Source organism: Hippichthys cyanospilos, chromosome 9 (genome assembly GCF_059441005.1).
Source record: "Hippichthys cyanospilos isolate Australia breed blue-spotted pipefish chromosome 9, RoL_Hcya_1.0, whole genome shotgun sequence".
Classification (NCBI taxonomy): Eukaryota; Metazoa; Chordata; class Actinopteri; order Syngnathiformes; family Syngnathidae; genus Hippichthys; species Hippichthys cyanospilos.
In genome coordinates, this window is record NC_142377.1 from 17,241,732 (window position 1) to 17,268,572 (window position 26,841).

The 26,841-nt window shown below is 40.1% G+C and overlaps 1 protein-coding gene and 1 long non-coding RNA gene across 10 annotated transcripts in view; one reads left to right on the top strand and one right to left on the bottom strand.

Moving 5' to 3' along the window:
• The window catches only part of erc2 (ELKS/RAB6-interacting/CAST family member 2), a 41,132-nt gene that overhangs the window by 9,928 nt on the left and 4,363 nt on the right, over positions 1-26,841 (bottom strand). For 4 of the 9 annotated variants that reach the window (XM_088423550.1, XM_088423547.1, XM_088423544.1 and 1 more), the window contains exons 2-13: positions 25,917-26,754; positions 17,960-17,983; positions 15,622-16,056; positions 14,612-14,686; positions 12,445-12,600; positions 10,821-10,988; positions 9,730-9,897; positions 8,728-8,865; positions 7,573-7,713; positions 7,354-7,494; positions 5,945-5,980; positions 1,919-2,121 (exon numbers count right to left, since the gene is read on the bottom strand). In XM_088423550.1, coding sequence (XP_088279676.1) covers positions 1,919-2,121; positions 5,945-5,980; positions 7,354-7,494; positions 7,573-7,713; positions 8,728-8,865; positions 9,730-9,897; positions 10,821-10,988; positions 12,445-12,600; positions 14,612-14,686; positions 15,622-16,056; positions 17,960-17,983; positions 25,917-26,597 — 2,366 coding nt within the window. In that variant the 5' untranslated portion in view covers positions 26,598-26,754. The remainder of the gene's footprint in view (positions 1-1,918; positions 2,122-5,944; positions 5,981-7,353; positions 7,495-7,572; positions 7,714-8,727; positions 8,866-9,729; positions 9,898-10,820; positions 10,989-12,444; positions 12,601-14,611; positions 14,687-15,621; positions 16,057-17,959; positions 17,984-25,916; positions 26,755-26,841) is intronic. The other 5 variants (XM_088423549.1, XM_088423551.1, XM_088423545.1 and 2 more) reach the window with 5 other exon arrangements.
• LOC148419213 (uncharacterized) lies at positions 13,669-17,202 on the top strand. Its single transcript, XR_015866607.1, has 2 exons — positions 13,669-14,729; positions 15,661-17,202. It is a non-coding gene; the product is annotated as an uncharacterized LOC148419213 (long non-coding RNA).

A 26,841-nucleotide genomic window follows, 5' to 3' on the forward strand; every position in this document is an offset into this window, starting at 1 on the left:
CAATAAATTAGCCTGGTTTCAAAAACAACACCTACAGTGATAAAACATTTTGCTGCTTCTAATTATGGACCACCAATTAACCCTTCAACACCTCTACACAGTATATAAAATTATGATTGGATTCACAGTGAAATGTGCGACATTGTCACATAATGTGACACAAACTGCGAGGCAAATTGCTAAACTACTGTATGCAGCGCTTCACAAAGCCTTTGACAGCACCTGAACTTCCAAAGGCCAATATATTGTCCTGAAACTCAGCCGATTCATTTGCGTCCATTGTTTTGTTCACTTTGTCCCAGCACGACAACAAAGTTAATCGCATCACAAGTGAACACGGGACATCACTGAAAAGCCAGGGTGTCCTCGAAAGAGCACGCTAGGACTTAGAAGAGGCCTGAATGATTCAATTGATATCTGTTCTTACTTTCTCCTGAAACAGCAAATGCGGTTCAATGTTGGAATCACTCATAATGGATTCCTTGCATCATTAATCTACTAGATCAGTGGTTCTCGAATGGGCATAAGTATTCCTGGTGGAACATAAGGGCACTTATGTATGTGAGATTTGGATAAGGTTTCTGCTGGTATCAGCAAAGCTAATTCAATCATTTTTAACCGTTGTGTGGTTTTTTTTGGTCCAATCCTTCGATTTTTACGTCAAAAACTTTTCACATCAAAGGGAAAGCAATGAAAGACACTTATTTCACCCAGATGGTGACGTCATGTCAAAATTCAACATGGCACGACCAAGTGTTTGTCCAAAAAATGGACACAGAACTGCGCAAAGGTTAATGCTCTGACAGGAACAGTACATTTCCTTTTCAAATTAAGATGAATGTAATGCCAATATAAAAATGACCTTTTTTTTTTTAACGGAACCATTGTGTGTTTATTTAACGCAACTCAGGAAACAAAATATAAGTTGTTTCCTTCAAGCTTGTTTTCTTGTGTCTTGCCATCACCCAGAATTGTCTCCTGCAGCCCAAAATCCCCTTCACCTCGCTTGCCTTCACCTCTTCTTCTATTGCCCACTGCTGCTTTACCGTTGTAGAGGAAGAAAAAATCATTTGAAGTATGTATTGCCAAGGCACTGTAAGTTCCTGTGAAGCAAATTTGGGTGGTTTTTTACTTCCCAACTTGTGCTAAACAAACACACAATAGAAGTAAAAGGTTTGTTTTCAAGTTTATAATTTCCAATCGTAAACGAGAAACAGGAGATGGTTCATGTTTCCTTTCAATGGGAAACAGCTACACTGCCTCCTTGTGGGCGGAGGAGGAATGGGCCTTTAGACACATCTGAAAATTTACATTTATGGGTCTATAAAACACTTGTGAAAATCACCAATGTTTTTAATATGTGAATAATGTTGACACATTATTTGCTGTGCAGATGTTGATTTTGATTATATTGAGTTATTTCAACCCAGGGTTGGTTTCATTATATTGACCCCACAGATTGACTTGAAGATTGAACTGTGTTGGGCTAAAGAACTGAAGCTAGTCTCAATTTTGTGTACTATCCTTAGCACATGCAGACCGAGGCTGGAAGTATGTAAAAGCTGTGCCACATATAAAATGCAAATTTTAAAACAGGGAGAACTTGCACCTTCTTAGAAAAAAGCCAGTATTGAAAAAGATACCATTTTTAACAACAGCTATGCTAATAACCCATTTTTTGTTAGCGTTAACTCATTAATGTGGGTTGTTGAATTCAAATATTGACCTGGATCAATATGCTGTGTCAAATCCTGAACCTTGTTATAAGTAACTCAGCATTGACTCAATTAGTTTTGCACCCAGATATGGGTTTGCTATTTAATCCAGAATTGATTACTTTTGCCTGAGCAGTTTTAAGAATGGAAATTAAAAATTCGAACACGATATGCCCCTGCGTCACGAGTACACAACAGCTTACCTTTCCAACTCGGCGATCTTCTTGTCTTTGTCATTCTTCTCAGTCTCGACCTCCCGCAGGATGTCCAGTAGCCTCTCCACCTCCGTCTGCGCTTTGCTGGCCTCATCCTTGTAGTAGCCCACCTCCTTCTCCAGCAGCTTCACTCGGTCCACGTAATCCGGGTTCCCTCTCGAGCCCGACTGATGCTCCACTTCGTGGGCTTTCTGCATCCCGCAAAATAAAAACACACACAGACACAAAGGTGGACTCGGTTAACTGTGTGACGTCGGGACAATTTCTCCTCATTTATCTCTGCCTGAAAAAAAGTTGCCGAGTAAATAACACGAGGGTATCATTAGTGGTGCTGGCCCATTAACCTAAATGGAGCAATAAACTAGCACACTTTAACGTCCATATGAGACTCCCAGTCACTTGACACACACACATAAACACTGGAGTGAGTTTGGGTATTCATCAGCACACAAATACAAACAAAGCCGCATGACTCTTTACAGTACACGGGACGGGAACAGCCACATGTCAACACAGGTTATGCACAACCGCAGCCCCCACCAAACCACTGCCCGTGAAAGCCGACCACGCTTGAGGCCTCACTCAGCTAACCACACTGACACAGTTCAGAAGCTTGGCAACACGGAGTGACAACATGCAACAAAGTCCACCGCGTCATGCAAACCCAAGTAAACTTTATCGTCTTTGCAGCGGCTGCTTGCAGCAACACATGAGGCATGAGGAATAAAACTGCATTATATAGAAGGCCTGAATTCATTTGAAAAACAACATAAAACAGAGTTGTTTCATGTTGGCTTTTTTATTATTTTGTTTATTTGCTTAAGATAAATTCTATTATGTCACCCTTATGCTTATGACAGTTACACAGGGGGTATAAAAAGTCTACACACCCTTGTTCAAATTCAAGGTGGTTGTGATATAACATATGAGGCTAAGAAACGTTTTCCATTATTTACTTATAACCTGTAATTTACCAGATAATTTGTTTAGGAAAATCAATAATACATTCAAACACATGTGAAATGGAAATCAAAACACACCTGCTATCTTTCAAGGCGGTGGTTCCTTTGTGTAAAAATGTGAACTCCCTTGAATCTTTCGGTCACAGCACTCTACCACCTCACTCATGCATTGATAATTTTCTCAAAAATATACTGTAATGCAATATTGTTAAAAAGATCATGTTGTTTATTAGTTTCGTTACTACAATTTGGAGTGTCCAATAAATTTCCCATGCGTGTTTTGTGGGAGGAAATCGGAGTACCTAAAGAAAACAAATAAGGGCATAGGGAGAACGTGCAAACTCCACACAGGAAGGTCTGAGCCGGAATCGAACGCAGGACCGAGGAGGATGTGCTAGCCAACCTTCCACCGTGCCGCCCTAGTATTTATTTTGTTCCCTTAATTTGAAATTTTTATATTTAATCATTGTCAATTGTCTATTTAAACATAAATACTTAGGAAGTAATTTTAAGGGAATATACAAAAATATCATGAATCAGTAGTAAATATTAGTGAAGTAAATATGCCTGTCTTTATTACATGTACTCATAACAGAAGACACTAAATAAATCATCTTTAAACAGACTTTTAAACTTCAAATATCAAGGACAATACACAGAACACAAATAACTTCAAATACCAAGAACAAAACACAGAACATGAATCATATTCAAAAGCAATAATAGAGGTTTTGGCTCTCTCAGTCACCTGAGTTTCAATGAAACACTTGCGTTGTCACGTGACTATTGCGATTTTGTAGCAGCTGTGCCATGGGTTATTGATCTGGAAAAATAAATTATTGCATGTTTCCATATACTGCCCTGCAATATGAGACATCCCCTAGGAATACGTGTACCCCGGTTCAGGAAACACTGTAACTCTGATCATCCGCCCAAAATTTCATTTGTATACCACAAAAGCCTCACATTCGGACAAGGAAGTGTAAACCTTTTATATCATTTTTTTAAAGTCAAAAATGTTCTACACAAACCAACCTCGAGCGAGCAAATCAGCTATTTAATAAAATGTCTACATGAACGCATTTACTGGATGTTAAATGCGGGCAAACCAACAGGTGGCACGTACATTTCTAACCATATGGCCACTGAAGATATTCCGTAAGATTTTCAAAAGTGCTTGAACTACGTAGGTGCAGACCCACATGAAGCCTATCCGAGATATTTTCAGCCAACAGGGATACCCTTGATACCGAGCAATTATATTGGGAAATGTAGACAAACAATAACACACTCATATTCACACCAAAAGATCATTTAGAATGTTCAGTGAACCAAAAACACAATTCTGAATGCAGTAGGAATCGGGCACATAACCATGGTTAGAACATCATTGGCCAAATACCATTATTGTCTACGTCACACAGTAGTTCAACCTTTAAGGAAAACAAAATCATCCAAAAAACAAAACGCAATTTTTAAACACACGTTAGTATTGATATTGTACGAAAAACATTAATAAGATGTGTGAATGAATAAACAAAAGGAAAAATCTAGTAAAAATACCAATGTTTTTCTAAAAATGGTGGTGTTTCTTGTTTTCCAAAAATGCGGCCAATGACATGCGGAATCAACACAGAATTGACTGAGCACGCATTTGAACCCATAACCTCAAAAGTGTTAGAGGTACAAACTAGTCTTGAATAAAAAACAGAAACCAGTCTTGAAAAAAAATATTGCACATGCATATACCTATAGAGCTGCCCTAAAAAGGCTTGTTAACTCTTGAAAAACAAGTGAACTTCATGGATTGTCTTACCTCTTATTCCTCATGTACTGCATTACGTTGTTAACGAATGAGTGACTTGGACCCACCCGGCAAAGTATTAAATGCTATCCTATCAAAAATGTGTTCAACATGTATTGAGTGTTTTTTTTTTAACATAAACCTACAGAGGCCCTATGCTGCCAAAGTATGAGAATAAAATATTATTTGATAATCTGTTCCCTCAGTTTAAAACAGTGCAGTTTAGTAAATTGAGGGTACAGATTAATAAACAGAAAGTACAGATGAATAATTTGAGGGAACAGTTTAGTAACTTGAGGATGTAGTTTAGTTAATTGAGGGCGCAGATGAGTTATTTGAGGGTACAGGCTATCAAAGTGAGTGTGCAGATGAATAAAGTGAGGGAACAGATTAGTAAATTGAGGAAACCAATGAAAAAAATTAGGGTACAGATTTGTAAACAGACGATACAGATTAGTGAAGGGTACATATTACATATAGTACATATTAGTAAACTGAGGGTAGAGATGAATAATTTGAGGGAACCGATTAGTAAACTGTTTTACATTTTAGTTAACTGATGGGACAAATGAGTTAATTGAGGCAACAGGATAGTAAAGTGAGTGTACAGATTAGTAATTTGAGCGTACGGATGAATCATTTCAGGGAACAGATTAGTAAATTGAGGGTATAGTTTAGTAAAATGAGAGCGCAGATTAGTTAATTGAGGGTACGGGCTATGAAAGTGAGTCCAGGTTAATTGAGTGATCAAACAGATTAGTAAATTGAGGGTACAGATGAAGAAAGTGAGGGAACAGGTCTTTGTGAATTGAGAGTACAGATTAGTAAAGTGAGGGAAAAGATGAGTAAATTGAGGGTACAGATGAGTAAAGTGAGGGTGGAAATGAGTAAAATCGGAGTAGTTTAGTAAATAGAGGGTGCAGATCAATAAACTGAGGGTGCAGATTAGTAAAGTGAGGGTACATATTAGAGAATATTTTATTTTCTCATACCCTGGCCCCAAGGAGCGCAATACAAACCAGAATCGGCACTGATGTGATAAGCACAAACACGGCCCAATGTGAAGATTCTTTAGTACGATGTACATTGCAATGATGGACATGCATCTGGGTGAGGTGGGGGAAGGGGGAGGGGTTGAAGCAGCGACACGTATGCCGAGAGGGCCAACAAGAGCACCGCGGGGTCATATCCCAAAGTCTTTCAGCGTCCTCATGCTTTCCGTGTCGTGTCTCAACGAGAAGAACTTACAGGATTGTTCATGTGACTGAAAAGCTGCTCAGCTTGCTACGTTGCAGGAGGAGCGGGCGAGGGCGAGGAGGGGTAGTCGGGGATGGGAGAGTACATGTTAGGAGTCAGTGTGAGGCAGGAGACAACTGCAGCACTTTGTTATTCGCGGTTACATCTGAACACAGCGCGGACAAATGCAGAGGAACAGACGAGGGGACAGTGGGGGAGGCGGAGGGAATGTAGCAATGCTGTCATTTACGACGGCCGCACTTTTTTTTAAAAAAAAACTCTGTAAAGTGAATTCAAAGTTTTTGTTCTATATTATCGATTTTTTTTGCAGTTATATAACTCTTGCTACACCGTGAAAATGGATCTTCTGTTTGAATAGATGTAATGGCAGCTTCGGGGAGCCTAATTGTCACAGTGGAGGGATATTTTCCGCACAGTTTAAAAGAATGGATATTTTCATGGCGTGAACCTGTAGTTTTATATAGGAATCAAAAATATGTTGGAGGAAGCGGCAGTCGTTTTTCCGTGCCGTCGTAAATAATCCATCGGATTTATACAGTGGTGTTTGAGTAACAGTTGACAATTGAGTGGGACGTGGATTCAACGCATTCAGCTGATATACCCCAAGCATGAGAGAGGTTTTGTTTTGGTTTGTTTTTTGAAGCCTCTTTTAATCTAATTGGAGCGTTTTCGAATTACTTATTCAAAAGGGCAGCTAACAACTTTCTTCTGTGTCAAATCTAGAAGACATTTGTGTTCAACTCACAGGAACTTTACTGTTAACATCACAGTAGACAGTTAAAAATAGTGTGAACTGAAAATACAGATGCATCTCAATGAATCAGAAAGAAAGAAAAGACGCCGAAACATGTCAGGTTAGAACCTCTTAGAAAGTTTGAGATTTTAAAGTTTTGTTACTTTCAAATTTTAAAGTTTTTAAGTCTTACTACTGTCTGATAAAGAAGAAAACAACGGAATTAGAAAATTGTTAGAAAAATTGTTAGAAAATTGTTAGAAAAATGCCAGTTTTTTTCATAAACAAGATTCTATGTTTCTTTAAAAAATTCATGTACTTCAAGATTTCATTCATTGTAATTTTGCCAATTGCTCATAGTCAATTAAAACCCCTCAATTCAACATCAAGAACATTCCTTAAGAAATAATCAAAAGGACTTTTAATACATGAATATATAAGAAATCGGCTTTCAGAGGAGAATTTGCCCACATTCATTTAATTATTATATATTATTGTTCACTGTGTTAATATAACTGCTAAAAAATAAACATGTCTCTTACATTTTAATTTATCGACCTGTAAATATGAAACGAAGAGAAAAGGCTATCTACTAAACATTGCAACAGCTGAAACCTTTTTGCGAAAACAGCACAGACAATCCTATCACACTGAGATGCACACGTACCTTTTGTAATTGCGTCTCCAACTTACTGCACTCCTCTTTTTTCTGCTCAATGGCGATCTCCAGGGACTTGAGCTTGGAATCCTTTTTGAGGCCGGAAGATGCCAGAGAAGAGGCATGCTCCTTGAGGTCGATGAGGCTGGACTAAAGGCGCGTAAACGGAACGTCAGAGCGCTGGGATGAAACGACGCAACAGGAAATGCGAGCAAGTGCTTCACATACCTCTTTTTCAGTTAATTCTATCTGCAGGCTGTTGACTTTCTCTTTGAGATCCTTGTTCTCCTTCTTGTAGGCGTCTACTTCCTCCAGACGTTCTCTGTCTTCTCGTTCTCGTTGGTCCTTCAGACGCTCTATGATTCTCTCCTGGTGACACAAAACATTACATAGAATAAACAATTGTCCACCCGACTGAAACTTCATCATTTTAGTTTTTTACAATCGCATTTGCTTCTTTGTAAGACCTCAATAACTGACTTCGTAAAGTAAGTCAATTTGCTGTTTAAAAAAATCATAAAAAGAAAGCTTTTCAAGGGAATTTGCGTAATGCAGGAAGAGACGTTTCAGCAATGATGTGGTGTAGCAATGTGACAGAAAATTGGACCCACAGATTTCACATTTTGAACAATGGTCAAGGCATACTAAAATTATTTAGCCATTTACATCAGTTAAACGTTGATATGATTTTTTTCATTTCTTTGTTATTATACCGATAATTCATTTGACTATTAAATATTTTTTTACGGACGATTAATATCTTTATGCCCTTATCCCACTGAGCAGTGAGCCAAGTTTGCATTCTTGTCAAGGTTCATTCGGCATGCAAATATATGCAGAAGGGTTTTAAAAAAAAAACGTTCAAAACATGGTTAAAAAAAATCATGCAAACAAACATACGGTGTTTATTTTCCAGTTAATTTGATCAACTAATTCTACGAGACTAAACTCACCACTGCACTGAACAACAACTGAATCTCATCACTGCAGTCAGAACCGCAACAAACTGCAGTGTGATGACCTTTCTGAAAACAGTTCATGACGGATCATTAATGTGGTATCTTCATGGATCGGACCTTGACAATGCAGAAAGTGGAAGAAACAATTTTTGCTTCTAAAACCATACTATCTTGAAAACGTTTTGAGGAGAAATTTTCAAAAATAAATGAGTTGTATCCTTTCCTATTTAGATGCTCCAATCCATTAGTAGTAGCGGCCCCAATTTTATTTCACACCTCCCTTCTTTTTTTTCACTGGTCTTGCGGGCTGACTTGAACGCCATTTTTTAGTATATGCAGTCCCACTGGAAAAATGGATGGTGGCCTCAAGCGGTCCCTGGGCCATAGCCTGGACACCACTGCTATTAGGGCTCGAATTCTTTACCTTCTCTGACAGCGCCTCCTCCAGGGTGGCCAGGGCAGTGTCGGTATTGGTGGAATCGGTCTGCAGAGACTTGACCCGGTCCTTCAGATTGCTTAGCTGCTTGTCTTTGTCCCGCAGTTGCTCCTGCAGGTTCTCAATCTGGAGCAGGAGGACAATAAATCAAGGCACTAATAACAAGGATATTAACACTAACACCAAATCATTGCAGCAGGAGGTGCTACCTTGTAAAGTCACCACAGACCAAGAAACAAACAAAAGATGTGAAGAGGAGTGTGAGCAGAAGAGAAGAAAACAACAGAGGACACATGAGAGGGTCAGGCTGAGAGAAAGTGTATCACTGGAAATATTTATAGCACACACACGCATGCACACACCCACACACATACACACACTGGAGTCAGTGAGGTAGAAATATGTCCGAGCTTTTCTTTTCTATGGACGTTTCCTCCATCCTCACTCCTGTGAGTTGACACTGAAAAATGTAATTTCAGATGGTAATCCAGGATACGTGAAATGGAAGGAATATGAACTGAAACTCAAACCGGACATTCACAAATCCATCTATGTCATTCAAGTCATGCATTTTACTATCTGTGAGTATAACACATTAGTGTTATTAGTATATAGGCAGCAAAATATAGTATGTGGTTTTATTTGCATGTATACGTAATATTTATTAGGCACACATGTGAAAATTTGGTTGAATTAAATCTTTTTTTTTTTTTTAATACCACTCTTTTCTGCCGCATTATAGATTAAACATATATGGTAGAGAATGTCTCTTCGCATCACCTTAATTTTTCATACACGGCCCCCATATATATATATATATATATATATATATATATATATATATATATATATATATATATATATATATATATATATATATATAAATACTGTAAATAAAACTAACATAAACCACAAGGTAGTGCACATACTCAAATATGTACTGTAACCTCATGGCAAAGTCACAAACTGTTAAGCCCGTCATATGATTACCTTCTTCTGTAGGACATTGATTTTTCTTTCTTTGACCTCTAGCATGTCCTTCATGTCCCTGATTTCTCCGGCGAGCGTGCCTTTCTCTTCCGTCAGATCCTGCAGCTGCTTGGTTTTCTTGTTGAGGAAGGACTCTTTCTCCTCCAAACGCAAGCGGAGTGCATCCACCTGAAGACAGAGCAAAAATCAAACAGGTCAGGTCATTTGAAATACTGAGTGGATAGTAAATATACAGGAAAGTCTCACGGTTGCAACATTAGGGACACTTTTGCACTCTAATCACATCAAACATGGAACTGTATCAGATATTTTGCCTTCAACTCATTCCTGACATCCCCGTAAAAAGTAATATACTAATCCCTTGTTTTTGGTGGTTAATGGGGACCGAAAATCATCCCTACCCAATGATCTTCTAACCGTAGTATGGAGGTAATGCAGTCTCTTTTGGGGCACAAAATGTTTTTTTTTTAACACATAGAGTGCTTTCAGTGAAGCTGAAACTTCTCAATTCACGCTGCAGGACTGAGTGCGCTACCCTTCTGCCCATTTCTGCATGCCAGGTCACTCTGCATTCTGCAAACACTCCTTGCCCCCCCCCACTCATTTTTGCATGACAGGTCATCTCTGTTGTATCTGCCCAAGCCCCACTCTTCCCCTCATTTACGGTAAATTCTGCAGGTTTGGCAGACATATGTCCCAGTGGATAAAAAAAGTGGATACAAATCCCAGTGGAGATAAAAAGTCGACACAAACCTCTTCAAATGCCAGGCTTTTCTGGCATTAAAAAGTAACAGAAAGATAACTTATTTAAAAACTATTTCTGCCATTAATATGACCTTTAACCTGGACTACTCAATTAAATTAAAAAAAAAAAAGAACTCTTGGGGGAAGAGGGAAAAAAATCAAATAAAATCATGTTTCATGGTTTCATTGAGACCATAACATTTTGGGGATTTTTGTTTATTTTTTTCAACAGCTGAGAGACGTTGTTTGCCTTAGGTACATGGCAAGCCAATGTTATTTTGCTTCTGATAGAAATGTTTGTTTTTTTTAATCTTGTTGCTCTACTTTGACTACAGGTATTATTTTACCTCTGTTTGCAGGATGGCCGCCCGTTGCTCTTTGGCAGTGAGAGACTCTTTGAGTACTTCAATGTGCTGTTTGCAGTCCGAATTCTGGTTGTTGAGGGTTTCCAACTTTGTCTGCAGAGCCAGCAGTTCAGACTCCTTCTTGGACAACTCCTGTTTGAGTTGGTCAATCTGCAGACACGCACATGCGCCTCACAATGCTCAAGCTACCAAGTACAGCTTTGACGCTATTTTCATCAACACAAGTTGCTATCATTAAAAATGCATTTGGGACCGACTCCCCCCTGCATTCATCATGTATTATACATCATCCCTATTCATGATGGATGAAAAAAGTCTAAAAATAGCTTAACAAAACTGTGGACTGGTCTAAGCCTGGTCCACTAAAACAAGGAGCATCGGGTAAACAGAAAGTCAATGCTCCAGGGACACGGATGGAGAGAGAAGTGCACAAGTTACCATATTAAGGGGCACAAATTTCACATGGTTGTGAGATTGCAGCGATGTATACTAAATTTGTTTGATAGGTTTGATTCGATTTTCCTTTGCATAGCCCGATATCGATTTATAAAATGATTAATCAAACCCTTACGTATCATTGAGTTTACAGTGTGTTTTTGCCACTTTATTTACACAGCAAATGAGAAATTGTGACTGAATTTGGCTTAGTTCTTAATGCATATAATTGTATTTTTTTTTTATTATTGCACCAACTTAGAGCAGGAAGTCTCTACTATTTGCAGCATTACTTTTCTGAGAATGTCTTCCATGTGAGTAAAATTGGTACTGTGTGAAATCTTTAACTAAACTAAAAATCAAAGTCAATTGTGAATTAAATCAAATAGGTCCCTTGTGAATATAATCCGGTCAATTTTGGAAACAAAATTTATGCCCTGCCCTAACAGTTAGAACTCAATGAAATTGATTTGGGATTTGGTGGTTAAATGGTAAATAGAAATATGCAAACACGGATTTGAGAGGAGTCCAGTAAAGCAGGGATTCTCAAATGGGGGTGCTTGAAGGAGTTATGTTAGATTTTGGCAGGGTTTCTGAAGGTATCAACAAATCTAATTTAATGCTTTTAACAGGAACAGTACAATTTTTCTCTGCAAATTAAGACCAAATTAAAGCTTTTTGTTTTATCTCTAGTGGAGTATTTTGACCATTTTTGGGTCATTTTCTTCCACATCATTCTTGAAGTATTTTAGCCAAGGGATGGCACATCCGGTAGTTTGAAAACTAAGTGGTCGTGAATGTTGAAATTTGACATGTTGTCACCCTCTGGGGGAAATTTCAGCTACCTGCTGTATTGAAATGCCCTTGATGTAAAAATCAAAGGATTTTACCACATACTGCACAAGGGTAAATTCAAAAAATGTGATGATTAGAAGGTACTTTGTTGAGAAAATATTTCAAAAGAAGAAAGGTTAAGGACCACAGCATTACTGCATGCACTGGTCTCAAATTAAAAAAAAAAAAAAAACCCAGCACCTTCAAGATGACTGCCAACAAGCCAGTTTGCTGATGGTGCTAAATGCTAAACGCCTTATGCAGTATTCGCTGCTCTAGATGGCTCAATCAAGTGGAGACAATGTTGAGCTGACAGATTTCAAGTTATGACGCCTACCTTGGTCTTCATAAACTTGGAGTGGTTCTTGTAGACCTCCATCTGCTTGATCTCCTCCTCACGGTCCTCCGTGTTCAGCAAGCCGTTTGCCTTCAACAGTTGGATCTCATCCTCCAGGTCGCGGATGTTGCGCTCCAGGGAGGCAATTTTGGTGTCCTGCGCACAGACGTGCAGACCCACTTCAGAATACAAGCTGGCATGCTTCACAAGTTGCGGGTAAAACAAATTAGAACTCAAGTCCACAAAGGAGATTATAGAGCGAAGATGACACAAAAAGAAGGGGTGAGAAAAGGAGCCGGATCGCGATGAGAGGAAAGCCGAAGTTACGTGGACTGCATCCGAGCGGCCGCATCTGTCAGAGATCTGAGGAGCTGGCTCGGCGGCTACGGCGCAGAGGACTAATCACCATTGGGAAATGTTGCGCAAACATTCAGCGCAGGCAGACTGGAGAGAAATGTGCCGCTGAATAAGGAAGAAAAGTAACACGCTGCAGATTTGGCTGCTTGCAGTTTCCAGGCTCGGGCCTGCGTCTGTGAGTGCACCTCAGCTTTTTGAATAAATAATACAACGTAACGTCAGCCGTGGTCCGTCGCCCCTCTCACGCAACCTTTTGGTCACTTCCTTTCATGCAAGTGCCTCCGAACTTACAAACTTGGTCCAGGGCTCATCCCTACAGTAATCCTCACTCCCGTGAGCATGGCGCATACAGCTCACCTCAGATGAACGTCCCTCAACTAAGATTGCCGCAAAAGACGCGAGAGCTCGTACCTTCAAGAGCGAGGGATTCTATTCCGTCCGCGTGTCATCACCGGCGCATCCATTTGCTCACTAAATGTTTTCCCTGGCTCCCTTCGGCTTTGTCTGCTTGCATGCTGGCCTCTCACTGTCATAAACAACCACACCTGTTTCCATGGCAGCAGCAGGCAGGCTATACGCCGCGCACGCTCTCGGCTAAGCGAGGAGGAGAGGGCGTCGGGGAGAAGGGGAGGGAGGGTTATTGGCGCTTCCATCAGCATCACGGCACTGGAGAGGCAGCGGGAGAGGTAAGAGGAGGGGAGCGGCGCGGGGGTCTTCCTGCACAGGAGGCGGGTCTTCCCCTAATCGACGAGGATAGCAACATTTGCATACCACGTGACGCCCGTCGAAAGCGGAGGGGTGGGGCGGGGGTTCGGCCGTGTCTGCTCGGCGATGATGTCATGATTTATTTTGAGGAAGTGATGTCAGGCCTCTGCAGTGAGGCTGCTGGCGTCTACGGAGATTCGGTCGCGGCGTGGCCTCAATTTCTTGGCTTGTCAGATCCGGTCATATCACAGCAGATCTTTTTGCTTTCGGACTGCTTTGGACATATTTCCGTGATGCGGCTGCACTGTGCCACAATGATAGATTTATGTCGAGCGTTATCAAATTTGTGGGTGTGGTCAATAAGGATGCCTCAGGAAAGTATTTAGCTTGCTTGTTTCTCAGTGCCCCTAAATGTTGCGCTGACATGCTTTATCCATCCATCCATTCGCTATAGCAGTTACGCCCCACCAGTGTGCCAAGGGAAATAATCCACTTGCACTTGATTGATGCATTTACTAGTGCAGGCAGAACAATGAATTGCTCCTCCACTAGATTACAATTAACCTGTGCATTCACTTTTAGTCAAATTTTTATTTGGTGGCGGTCTTCCATCATGAGTTCTAAACCAAAAGGGACAACCATATTGTGTGATTTACAAAATTACTAGTTCGCACTTGTGATCACTGTATTTTTGTTTAGATTGCAGTCTTCTGCAAGAATGACATTTAAAAGGGGTTATTGAATTTTCATGTTGACAGCTGGTTTGGAGCAGACACACACACGAAGCCAGAAAGATGCACGCACACACACACACACGTTTATCACAAAATTGTATTCATCACACAGTTGTATTGCAATATGATGACTCAGCCCAGTATCACAATAACAACAATAGATTTCCATGAAACCACATCAGTGTGAGCCTGTGTTTGGACAGTAAACAATACACATGACATTAGGCCTTTATATGTCAATGAATTCAATATAGAATGCTTCGTGATGATTTTTGATCTGTTCTTCTGTATCCTAGTATGATTCTTTGTTTACACCCTGTTCATTATTTGCTTTTGTGGCATGTGATTGTCAGGTTGTAAATTGCACTTACTTTCATCTCTATAATGGTTTGCAGGGCCTTCGTTTTGCTTGGATCCTGGTGTAGCTGATTTCTTCGATGCAGCTCCTTCGGGAAGCAAACACACCACTTACTGTGAGAGCGTATACAGGTGGATGAACACCAATATTTGATGCAGCAAAATCCATGTTTAACTCAAAATGCACGGTTGGGGTTAGGATAGCTCCTATGTATCCCGCCAAGCTCTTACATGGGCATGCTTAATCAATAAGTATTGGTTGTTTTGATTGATTATACTGTCATGATAATAAAAAAATATATTTTTAAAATTATAGTAATTTTTCTATTTCTCTCAATTTGGGTGACAAGAGAGCTGGCATTTATTCCAGTATTCACATTTATGGACGATAACTAGTCTTTAGTGGACCTAATATTTTTCTTTATGGAATGTGGTTACCAACCTCAGAACTGTCAGGCAGACATAATACCACGTTTGCAATCTGCTGATTATTAATTAGGTTTATTTTACTATTATAATAATGACCGTATAAATACTTACGCTTTCGTGTGGGTAATGTACTCGTTGAAGGTTCGCTACATTTTAGTTTTAAAAAGCTAAGCTTTAAAATGATAGTATCTCTCTATGCAAGCGGATTTAAAAACAAGACAAAAACTAGGACTGTATCGGTGTAGTTGCTCGACCTAGTGGACAATTTATTGAATTACATACAGAGGTTTCAATGTCATGATTTAAATGTGGATGGTAAGAGTGGTAAACAAATATTTTGTATAGTACATAACATAATTATTAATTATTTTCGGTGTCCGGCAAAATTGCCACATGTCTAAATTACTACTTTTTAAGGATTTTTTAAATATACGGTCTTGTTGTTGGTATTATACCAATAGTTAACCACTGTTTTACATCATTCATTTTACCACATTCTATTTTAAAGATCTAAGTCACAAGATATGATAAAAAAAAAAGGATGAGCTGAGGATGATTATTTGTTTTAAAGTTAGATAGTTGATTTATAGCTTACCTCTCTCAGATGGATGTTTTCCTTCTCCTTCTGGTCCAGAATGACCTCCAAATGTCCAAGCTGGGCCTCAGCCTCAGCAATGCGCCTGTTCCTCTCCTGTTCCTCCTCCTCGGACACCCTGCCGGGCCCCGAGGGCAGCCCTTTGCTCTGCAGCATCTCCAGCAGCTTCTTGATGGACTCGTCTCGGGCTCCCAGCGTCTGCTTCTGGGTCTCGATCCTCAGTTCCATCTCCTCCAGGGTTTTCCTCAACAGGAAGAGCTCCTTGGCCTGCCGGTCGTGCTCAGCCTGCAGCCGGCGGAAGTTCTCCTCGGTCAGCTCGATGGTGGTGAAGTGCTCGGCGCCGGAGCGATTGCCGCTCTCCTGCTGCAGCAAGTGGTTGAGGTCTCGTTGCGTGCGCAGCTCATCCTGGAGTGCCTGGATGGTCATCTGGAGATGCTGATGAGGTTCAGACACACACAGGGTCATGTGGTGGAAAACGTACAAGGTCTTTGAAGGTAGTTCAACAAAAGGGAGGGTGACACGCACTTCTGAAATGTTGGAGAGAATGTTTTAAGTAGAAACAACTGTGGGTGGAGAAAAATGAGGAGCATATCTTACCTTGTTTACAAGCTAATGCTGTGATCAAGGATGTCAACATAGAAAGAAGTCTTACTTTGGAAAGCGTGTGACAGAGGATTAATTAACATAAGAAGCCATGATGGAATTCCAAAAGAATATGGAATGTATATATTCCTATCAAACCAGAATCCATGCGCTGATGTTCCCCTGTTTACTCAATATAAATGTTGTTAATAATTATATTTATCAAAATCAAAAGAGGCCACTACATGGTGTGTCAGGCAAGGATATGTTCACACTGACAAAGTGAGTCTCCACACTCACTTCACTTCCAGTTATTAGAAAGACTACTATTGGATCAAAATATGAGGAAAACACTGCATTTACACCAGACACAACATTAAGTGCACTTGTGCTATCTCATCACATGCAATCAAAAACGATATTTTGGAAAGGTTTATTCTGATTTCGAATGATGTCAGAGAGGTATCGATTCAACAATAATATGATTGTGTCATAATATGATTGTGGTAAAGACTTGTTTCCTTTAATCTGACGACCTTTGCTATATGAGTGACAAGATACACATTTTAATTCATTGTTATGCATTGCACTTCTACACCACTACAATAAGACCCCAATAATACACAGGTACTGAGACCTTCCTAAATTATGAGGTGTAGGATCTGTTTGTCCCAAAATGTTGACAAAACAGTATCTGTGCCATCAGTTTTAGTCACTAGAAAACACAAGATTTTTCTTTGATAGAAAATTTTCGTCCAACCAAAAATTTAACACTCTAAAACACTCGTTGGGACTAACCCAACATTTTGGCTTCTTCACGTTATTTTACCTTTAATAGGTTTTGTAAGAACAAACAAACAGGTACAATAAATAAAAAAATACATAAATAAGGGGTGGTTATCAGGCATCTTATGACCTACTGTATATTAGTTTATTTAGGTTATCTTACTTTTAAAATGTGTAGCATAGACGAATAAATAAGGAATGATTTTCAGCCTTCTTTTGACCCATTCCATTTTTTTAAACCCATTACAGAACAAATTCAGTGTGAATAGTTCAGAATGCATCAGTCTTAAAATTCGGCAGTGAATTTAAAATGTGGGGCTTCAAAACATCAAACATCCAGCCGGTAAATTAAAACCGGTATGATGTTGTAGTCTGTCAGCGCCCTCTACTGGTAGAAAGCTCATACAGTTTTTCACTTCCAAGAAGCCATCTTTGCAAAGCCATAATGAATTCAACTACGAGGTAAAAAAAAAAAAAACACACACACACAGTTAGAAAATTTGATAGTATTAGTGTCAGCCAGAGTACGGAGGACTGAAAGTGCCAAAACTCAATAAATAAATATACCATTCAATAATTAAATAAAAGTGTCATAAAATAATAAAAAGTTTTTACGGTGGACAGCTTTCTGGTATTTTGTCTGACTTTAGCAATATAGTTGAAACTCTGGTGGCACAGATATACCTCCACAGTAGTCATGGGGACCTGTGAGTTGTGGTGCTACAAGGGGGACACACATTTGGAGTGAAATAACAACCACGGTGTCATTTTCATAATCTATTGGACCATATTTCAGGGCAGCATGACTCAAATGGTAGAGGTAGCCGTCAGGGGAATCATTTCAGTTTTTTCTCGGGGTCACGTAAGGAGGAAAGGTGTAAAGGGATTGCCAGGTTTCTGCAAATACACATCACACTGAAGGTGACTCTATGTTGTGCACGCCACATTTGGTGCAAACATAGGGACAAACCTTTGTTCTCCTGGCATCCAGCAGCTGCACAGCATGGGCAGAATGAACAGGAAAAAAAAAAACACAAATGTATGGTAAAATAGTCAGTGTCAGAGCGTGACGTAACAGAGACGGGTGAGCAACAAAAACCGGTCCAGGAAAAAGAAGCCGCTTGACAGTTGGCCAGCTTTTCATGATATCCAGATTTTTAATTGCGAGAGTCCTTCAGACAAAATAAAAGTTTATTGACCTTTCTGGAGAGGGATGAATGTAAAGTCACAAATATTCATATATTATCTCATTAAAAATGACCATATTAAATGTGAAACATTGCAGCACATAACTCAAAAATGTGTTGTGATATTAAAAGTGCATTTTTCACATTATATTTTCGATTGCTGCTGCTGCTACTCTTCCTCACCGGAGTTGCCAATTTCACATCTACTGATGATCCCATCTGATTTGGATTAGTTGCTATAAGGGCACATAAAGACAAATCGCTCCTACAAAAAGTACCATTATTAAATGCACCTAAGAGCTGTCATATACAGTACTTAACAGAGCAACAAAACAAGAATGAACTTAACAGTCACAAACTGATGAGAGCTGATAGTATTTTTTTAGCATTCTATCTTTGTATTTTAGCACTTGTTGCAGATATTCTCATTACAGCAAAATATTTTGCAAATATCATACCTTGAGTCAGGATAAATTTTTATGTCAAGGGCAATTACGGTATGCAAATTGATATGACTATACATCGACAAATAAGGTCATGTGGTACCTCCAAGCTGCTGGACAAATTTCTCAAGGACACACTCTACTGTACACAGTTTAATTATTCATTTATTTTAATGTGTTGCTACAATTTGGCAGTAGGCGACTGGATTTTTGTTCATATTTATGGTACTTATAATAGATCATGTGTTTTGTTATTTCATCTCTGTCCTTGTCAGTTAAATTCAGGTTAGCGCTGCTGTAAAGTCAAATTGATTGTCTTCAGTCTTTGCCCTCATCAGCGCTTCTATTTAGATTAAGTAATCTGTGACTGTTGATTATTTTGTTGATTAATTTTTGAAGCAGAATACAGGAAACGCGTTAAATTTTCCATATCTTTGGTAAAAACAAGATTTTATTTCAAATTGAAAGTGAAAGGTTCAGTTGCTGCTTTGATCCATAACATCAGAAAAAAGAACCAAAATGTTACATTTTTTTCGAAGTAAATTCATATGTTTTCATTTTGATTTAACACAAAGATAATAAATCTGCTTACTTGTAGGACTAAAGAAATAGAATATTTACTGGTGAGAGACACGATTTAGACTTTTTTTTTAATTAAACTCGGTCTCAATATGATTAACGCATTACCAAGAATGTTATTGATTAATTTTATATTGAATTAACTCTAATCGAATCAATTAATCATGTAATTAATTTAATTGGCACAACTCAAAAATAATAAATGTATTAATATATCAGTACACTACAGTAAATCTGTGAAGATGACAATCTTTGTGAAAACAGAGCCTCAATCCAGCTCTTGCGTTGTATTTCGTTAGATGGTCCAGGTATCGGTAATGAATTATCCTCTGAAAGTAGTATATTAAGTTTTTAATCACCAACACGACACAGAAATGTCATTCCAAGCAGGAAATGCTCAGGCAGTCCGTCTTTCAGACCGCTAGAGGGCAGTGTTTCTTCTGGCATCAGCTTGAAAAGTTCCTGCTGAGTGCGAGGCTGCAGCCATGTACCACAATTGTAGTCATATTGTGACTCATATGGTCATTATCCATAGCCTCCATTTCATGTAATTTTCAATTTCAATCTTGTCACCGACACCATGGTGATTTCAGCAAGTAACAATGAGGAAAAACAACACAATAATGACACAGCTCAATCAAAATATCTATATATAATCAATTTTGATTGGCCAATCATTGATGACAATAACCTGGTCCATCTCCCCCCTCAGCATGTCATCTTAGTATCTCAGCTTCCTCTTCATCTCATGTTCTGCCCTGATCAATAGCCTTCCGTCTTGGAGTTAAAGTGCTTAGTGCAGTCAATGAGGCCATTTGCATAATTGCACTGTGGCTGAAAAAGACTGCGACCCACCCATCAATAACAGGAGTGTACCACTTCCTGTGAGTCAGGCAAGACTCATCTGATATTGTCGTGGTCACCCTGACCGCGAGAAAGAGAAAAACACCTCCTGCTATCTGCTTGAGCGGTACATCGGGGAAAATGAGATGCTGCGACAATTTAATGCCACCTCAATTGCTAACGTCACGCCAGTTCACTGAACGTCTTCATTCCACATACACAAGCATATAGTGGGTTCATTTTGAGAGTATTTACATTGCTAAATACTGCTCAAGACAAATATCATAAGAGGGTCTGACATCATTGTAAAATCACATTTCTAGGGCCTATATAATGCATTTGAAGCTTTTCACAGTTAAATATATACATATAAATGATGGAATTTTTACCGCATTGGAAGTTCACTTTCTTATCGAATTTGATTTGTTTTTTTTGGGTGGCTGGAAGTGAAACAGAGGAGCTGGTCATATTTTTACTTTCGCTTTCATTCAGGAGCCGGGAAAGAGAGATTTAGCACCGGGTGTTTGGGAGCACACGGCTGGACACTCAACGGTTGTCGTAAATAATTCACTCATTTGCGGATATGTTGTTATGAGTAGTGGTTTCCCGAGGGGAACAGTTTGATAGGCTGAACGGGTGTTGCTGTGTGCCCTCTCTTAACACATCTGAACTCCAGTTGATTTCAATGTGCAAAAACGCCTGATTTTGGCTTCTTCATTCACTCCGACTCTTACTGCCATTACTACAAGGCTAGCTTTGTTGTTGTTGTTGTTTTATCGTGTCCGTCGGCTTTAGAACGACATCATGAAAGGGGCATGGCGGCCATACCGTGAGAGGCGGGCTTCCAGTGAAATCCAGCCGCCAAAAAAACTCATAATTCATAAGAAATTGATTTTCCAATGAGACAAGTGTAAGGGAGGTTTAAAATCCCATGATATGGGCCCTTTAAAGTTACAAATGACTTGTGATATAGTATGACCCTATTCAGAAAGAAAGAACTGGAAAGAGAACCCAAACCCAAATTCCAAACCCTCTCTTGCACTCCCCCTTTTAAAATAAATAAATACATAAATAAATAAATAATTACTATTACTACTTTTGCATTTACGTGGTGTGGCAACACTTTTGATTGTGTGATGTCAACTTGCAGCATATTTTGTCATTGTAGCTGTTTTCATCATGGTGCACTTATTTTATTATTTTGTATTTATTTTCTGCTCTATGTTTGTGCCTGTGTATATTTTGTGATTATACTTTTAGCAACCATTTTGGTATTAGCGTTTTTTTGTTTGCAGATCTTTTAATGAAAACGGGGTTATTTGCATGTGTTTGTGTTCTAAGTTTGCTTTCCGTTCATTTTTGTGATTTTGTGTATATATTTTTTTCTTAATTTCCTAATGTATATGCATTTTTTTTGTTTTACAGTTTTTGTTGTATTATTTTGTTTGTCTCAATTTTGTGCTACATGACATAGCATTCATTTATCCAGGGTGTAGAACTGATATTTGAATAACAGCTGAGAGATCGCAGCTTTTAAGAGTGGAGATAATGCCTTAATTTTTATTTCGTAAGCTTGTGAACTGTGAACAAATTGTTGGGCTGCAAAGTTGCAGTCATGACTCTTCAAGTGGTTAACAAAGATGGCCGCACTAAGTAGGTTACCCAGGTGGCACTTACAAACATGAACTCAATTGTAGGAGTGTGTACGTGTCAGTAAGCGTGGGCGGGTGCATCGCTCATGCGGAGCTAAACAGCTGAGTCACCGCTCACTAAATTCCTCATCTCTGTGCTGTAAATCAACTCAAAGAAATTTGAGATGCTGTAACTTTTAAGTTCAAATGGGGAAATTAAATCTTTATCATCGGATTTTAGAGGCATATGCCGAGAATATTTGGCTTTATTAGCCATAGCTCAAAACTCCCCCTCGCTATTTTACTGAAACGTAATTTCACATTTTTATCACCATATTGAAAACGTTTTTTGTCAAAACAACCTTCCTTATCACTCAGCCTCACAATGAATTTGAAACACGCTGCCAAAAAGATTCAACAGGTCTTTTGATGACGGCCATGATGAAGCTTAATGCACTTTAAAAGTGCATCATTGATTCAAATAACAGTTAGTGCGCACCATTATGAATGTCCACCGCTGTGACCCAAGACCTCAGGAGGACACTGTGATGGTCTCCAATGACCCATTCTTGTCTGTAAATACTGGACAGCAATGTTGCCTGTACCCTTAAACACATGCTCTTCATATTAATTTTGCACCATAATCCACAACAGGATGTGTAATTATAGGTAGTGCTGAACGGTTAATTAAATTCAAATCAACGCCTACGGTCTTTTAAAGGGCTTGGTCAAAAAATACAGTGTGTGTCTACCGCATGACACACACACACACACACACACACACACACACGACGAACTGTATGTAGCGCAGCCTCCATTTTGGGGCTCGTGTTGATAAGGGCCAAGTGTGTGAGCGTCACTGCTGGTCGTGACTCAGTCAGACGTAACTGGCTCCAGCTCCCATCTTTGCCGCCAGCAGATTGTGGCCAGATTCAGCAGCTCAGGAAAATGTGCTGAAGTCAAACAGTCCGACGACTCGCACACATTAGTCCTGTTTGGACGCTGTAAACACGGGCGCTTATTCCCTCACCTTATTAAGCAGATGAATGATGCGCAATATTTGCTCAAGCTCACAGATGCCCCAGGCACCTGCTGTGAGAAGTGCTAGGCCAGTTATTATGTCGCTGCTCACTTTCTTCTTTTAATCACCTTCTTCAAAGGAGTCATTTGAACAGTAAATTCGCAAAAATGGAACATGTTAAGGGACTTACTAAACTAGGTTTCTACTTTACAGTTAATAGGAGAAGCTTTATGTAAAAATAAAAATCCTTAGCATTCTATACAGGTATAATAACACTGTATATATGTGAAAAATGAGAGCAGGGGTAAAGTTCATTCAGTTATTATATAAGTTTTTTCCTAACTAAGTGTTCTTACTTGTTCACATAGTCATTTTCAATACCAAATATTGTTATTAGGCTTGCAGTTCAGTTGTGCTTAGGCCAGCTATATACTGACGTTTGTTTACATCTATGGTTTATTTAAACTGTGGTATTCATGAAATACACTGGTGGGTCTCAACTTTTTTCAATTATATATTCTGAGTGATTTTTTCTCTTTCAGCCAAGTACCTGAAAACTAGTGTGAATCATTTCTGGATGAACAAAAAAGACTTAAACAGTGATTTGCTATCCACGTCTGATGTATTAAACTTTGGAAACAGAATTGTTGCTGTATTGCTAGGTGTGTTTTATTCAGCAACTTCGGAGGATAGATATGTGTAACAGCATCTGTTTTATTTCTGGCTCATATGCCAGAAAATTGTGTCACTCCTCACAAAGCATTTTTATGGAATTTTTTTATTAAGTTGAAGATAAGGATGATTCCACATTTTCACACCTCCTATTTGAAAACTTTTTTTTTTTTCCCCCAGCTTGGAGATTTTCATATTTTGGCATTAATTGGCCAAATCTTCTTAACACCACCTTGCAGGAAACTTGAATGTTGCTAACAGCGTGACAGCTATTGTTGATTTTTGCCAGTGTTTTTTTTTTTTTTTTTCAAAAAGCGTTTGTGAAGTCCCCAAAGTTGCTAAATATCACATTGACGTTGCTAAATTGGTAACAATGCTGACACAAATCACATCTCTTGCTCGCTACTAGCCTTTTAGTAGCACCCACATGAAATACAAGCAGAACTTTTCAAAATAAAAGCCCCATAAATTAGACTTTACTTTGAATTTATGGTCACTGTGTGAGCCTTTCAGCGACTATGGCCGGGCTATACTTTGCTTAGCATCGCCTTAAATGACTGTAATATAAGGCCATTGTGGCGTTACGGAAACTATGAATTTGCACAATTCTCATTATTGTTTAACTAGCCAGCTTTTCTGTAGATGGGGTCTGCCCAAGCGTGCGCATTTAAAGAGTCCAGAAATCAAGATAGAAAAGAGCAATTATGGCAGCCAGGCACGTCTGCCTGTGAACATAATTGAGTGCCGTATTCCAGATAAGGCTGAGTGCAAGAAATGGTCTGCATCCAGCAAGAAGTACAACACGCGCATAATATTCTGCCGCACGTAATATATGCGACCAAGTTATACATATGTAAAAGGATTCGCACTGCGTGTTTAATAGTGCCGAACAATAGTAGACGTACATAGAATGAAAGAATGAAAATCCCTGTGGCTCTTGTCGGGGGATCTGCAGCAGGTGAAACCATCAAAGTGTGAACGAGAAAGGAAAGCTCCACTGTAACACGCGGTCTCATTCAACTCCAGGGAAGTCACAGAAGCAGACGCAACAGACGTTTTGGTTTGAAATGGAATGCGAGGTCTACAAAATCCAGCTTTGACACTAAAGGGAAAAACTGCGTTCGCTGCTTTGGCGGATCGTCAAATCGACGAGAATAATAAAGATAACGCCGGAATGCGCTGTAGTATTCAAACAAGCAAAACGCCAACCTAGTACATAAGCTAACACACTTCTGGCTACGTTTTTATTAGCAATTTGCATAATGAGATGAAGATGACAAGCTAGAAAATGAGCTTGACTCAAGGCGGACTGGAAATTGGAAGCTACATTATGTTCGGTCTGTAATGACTTTACTTATTTTAGAAACAAGTATATGAGGCTATAACCAAATAAAAGACATCTGCGCTTTGGGGGATTTTATGCATTTAGTAAAAGCTAAACTTTCTGCAAAGGCTGCATGAATGGAGGCGGACAGATGATCAGAGGAATTAAAAGACAGGAAGCTTTTTACTGTCTTGTGTCTCAGAGCGAGGTGCCCACTCTTGTCAAAAGTTGATTTAACTGGGCCATGGCAACACCCCCGCACGGAGGATAGCCAACAAAAGCCACTATGCCCACTTACTTCAATAAACAGTTTGCCTTCATTAAGATAAGAAAACATGGCTACTGCGAAAGAGGGAACGTTGAGTTTGTTCCTCGATGTATCAATTATGTTTGTCACCTTTGTTGTCTTTTTTTTTCTGCGGTTATGTATTTGTTACCTTTTAGGGCTTCAGTTTGGCACAGAAGTAATGAGCATAGCCAAAGCTGACGCTTCTCTAATAAAATTTCGACGAAGCTGCCTTCCCAGGTCTACTTTTTTTCAGATTAAGTTTCTGAGTCCAGTTTTTCCAAGTGTAGGTTCTGAGTGTTGTTATTCAGGTCTAGTTTCCAATGCTCACTGTAGTCATGTTGAGTTTTTGTGTCTAAAGAATTTCTATTTTACTTGTTTTGTGTGCCGTCTGCGTTTGGATCCAAATTCTGCTCAGCACATGACAGGTTGGTACAAGCGTCATCATTTCTGCTCTTGGTATATTATGGATTACATGGAAGTCCAAATTTAGCTTTGGTGTGGTTCTACAACATGATGGACAGAATAAAGGTCTAGAGGAAGAGGTGCAGTGTAATTAACAAAACGAAAAATGGTCCCACGTTAGAGTAATACAGTGCTACATTTTTTTTAATGTTCTAGTTTGTGATCATAAAATTGCAACATGAGAGCGGCTGATACTAGCATCGACATTTATACCTTGAAATAAAGATGGCACAAAGGTCCAGTAGCAATACCTACAGTATATTAAGTTGTTGTTTGTTTTTTTTAGGGGGGGTAATACATTATGTCACGAAAACAGGATGCGCACATGAGCTGCGTAGTCAGGCCCACGTAGTCATGCACACATCTTATCCTCTTTCCAGAAAGGTCTCCGAAACAGCAAACATGATAAAAAGACAAAAGACCACCACGGACCTCCCCCTGCACTAAATGTTAGAAGGCAAGCAGGTGCGTCTCACCTGGTTTTCCTCGTGAGTGACTCTCATCTGCTCCTTGAGGATGGACGTCCGCGCCGCCTCCTCCTTCCTCATGATGCGCTCCTTCTTGAGCTCGGGGCTCCAGAAGCTCTTGATGCTGTTGGTGGAGGAGCCCAGCTTACTGTCCTTCAGGTCCAGCTCCCTGCGCAGCATCTCGTTCTCCCTCTGTATATCCCTGAACTGGGCCTGCATCTCCAGCAGTTCCCCCCCACTGCTCCGCACCGCCTGCCTGAGCAGGGCGGAGGGCACCCCCTGATGGTGGTGGTGGTGGTGGGCGTGCAGCATGGAGATGGAGCCCAGGTCACTGTAAGACAGAAGGTCAGCATGGGGCAGTCCCACCGAAGCGATGTTGGGACTACTGCCCATGGCTGTGACGCGGCCCCCGTACATGGCCCGGCTGGTGGCCCGACCCAGAGTGGTGGTGCCTTTGGGGTACGTGGCCGTGGAGCCCACGGCCTCGTGGTCGCTCAGGTACATGGGCCCCGAAGTGGCGTAGGCAGCGTTGAGAGACTGGATGTTCTCCATGGAGAGCGTCTTGCCCCCCGCGCCGCTCCCGCCCCCGCTGTTGGCCCTCCGATGGCCCAGTCTCGGGGACCGAGGCAGGCGCGGGGAGCGTGCGGGGCTGCTCTCTAAGTGACCAACAGCTCTGGCACTGCCGTACATGTCCCGTGAGTCGGCCGCGCGGCCACCAGGGGGGTCCTTAACGGGGGCGCGCTGCGATGATACTGCACAGGTTGGCTGAACCGCGCATGGGGGGGACTTTATCTACGGCCTTGGGAGTCGGAGCGCGTCAAAGTCGGAGGGAACGTTGAGCCGGAGGCTGCAAGAAGAATGTGACAGCACTTTGGGTTTGTCGAGGCAACAACGAACAAATGGCAAAAGACAACCTGAAATAAAGACTTGGGGG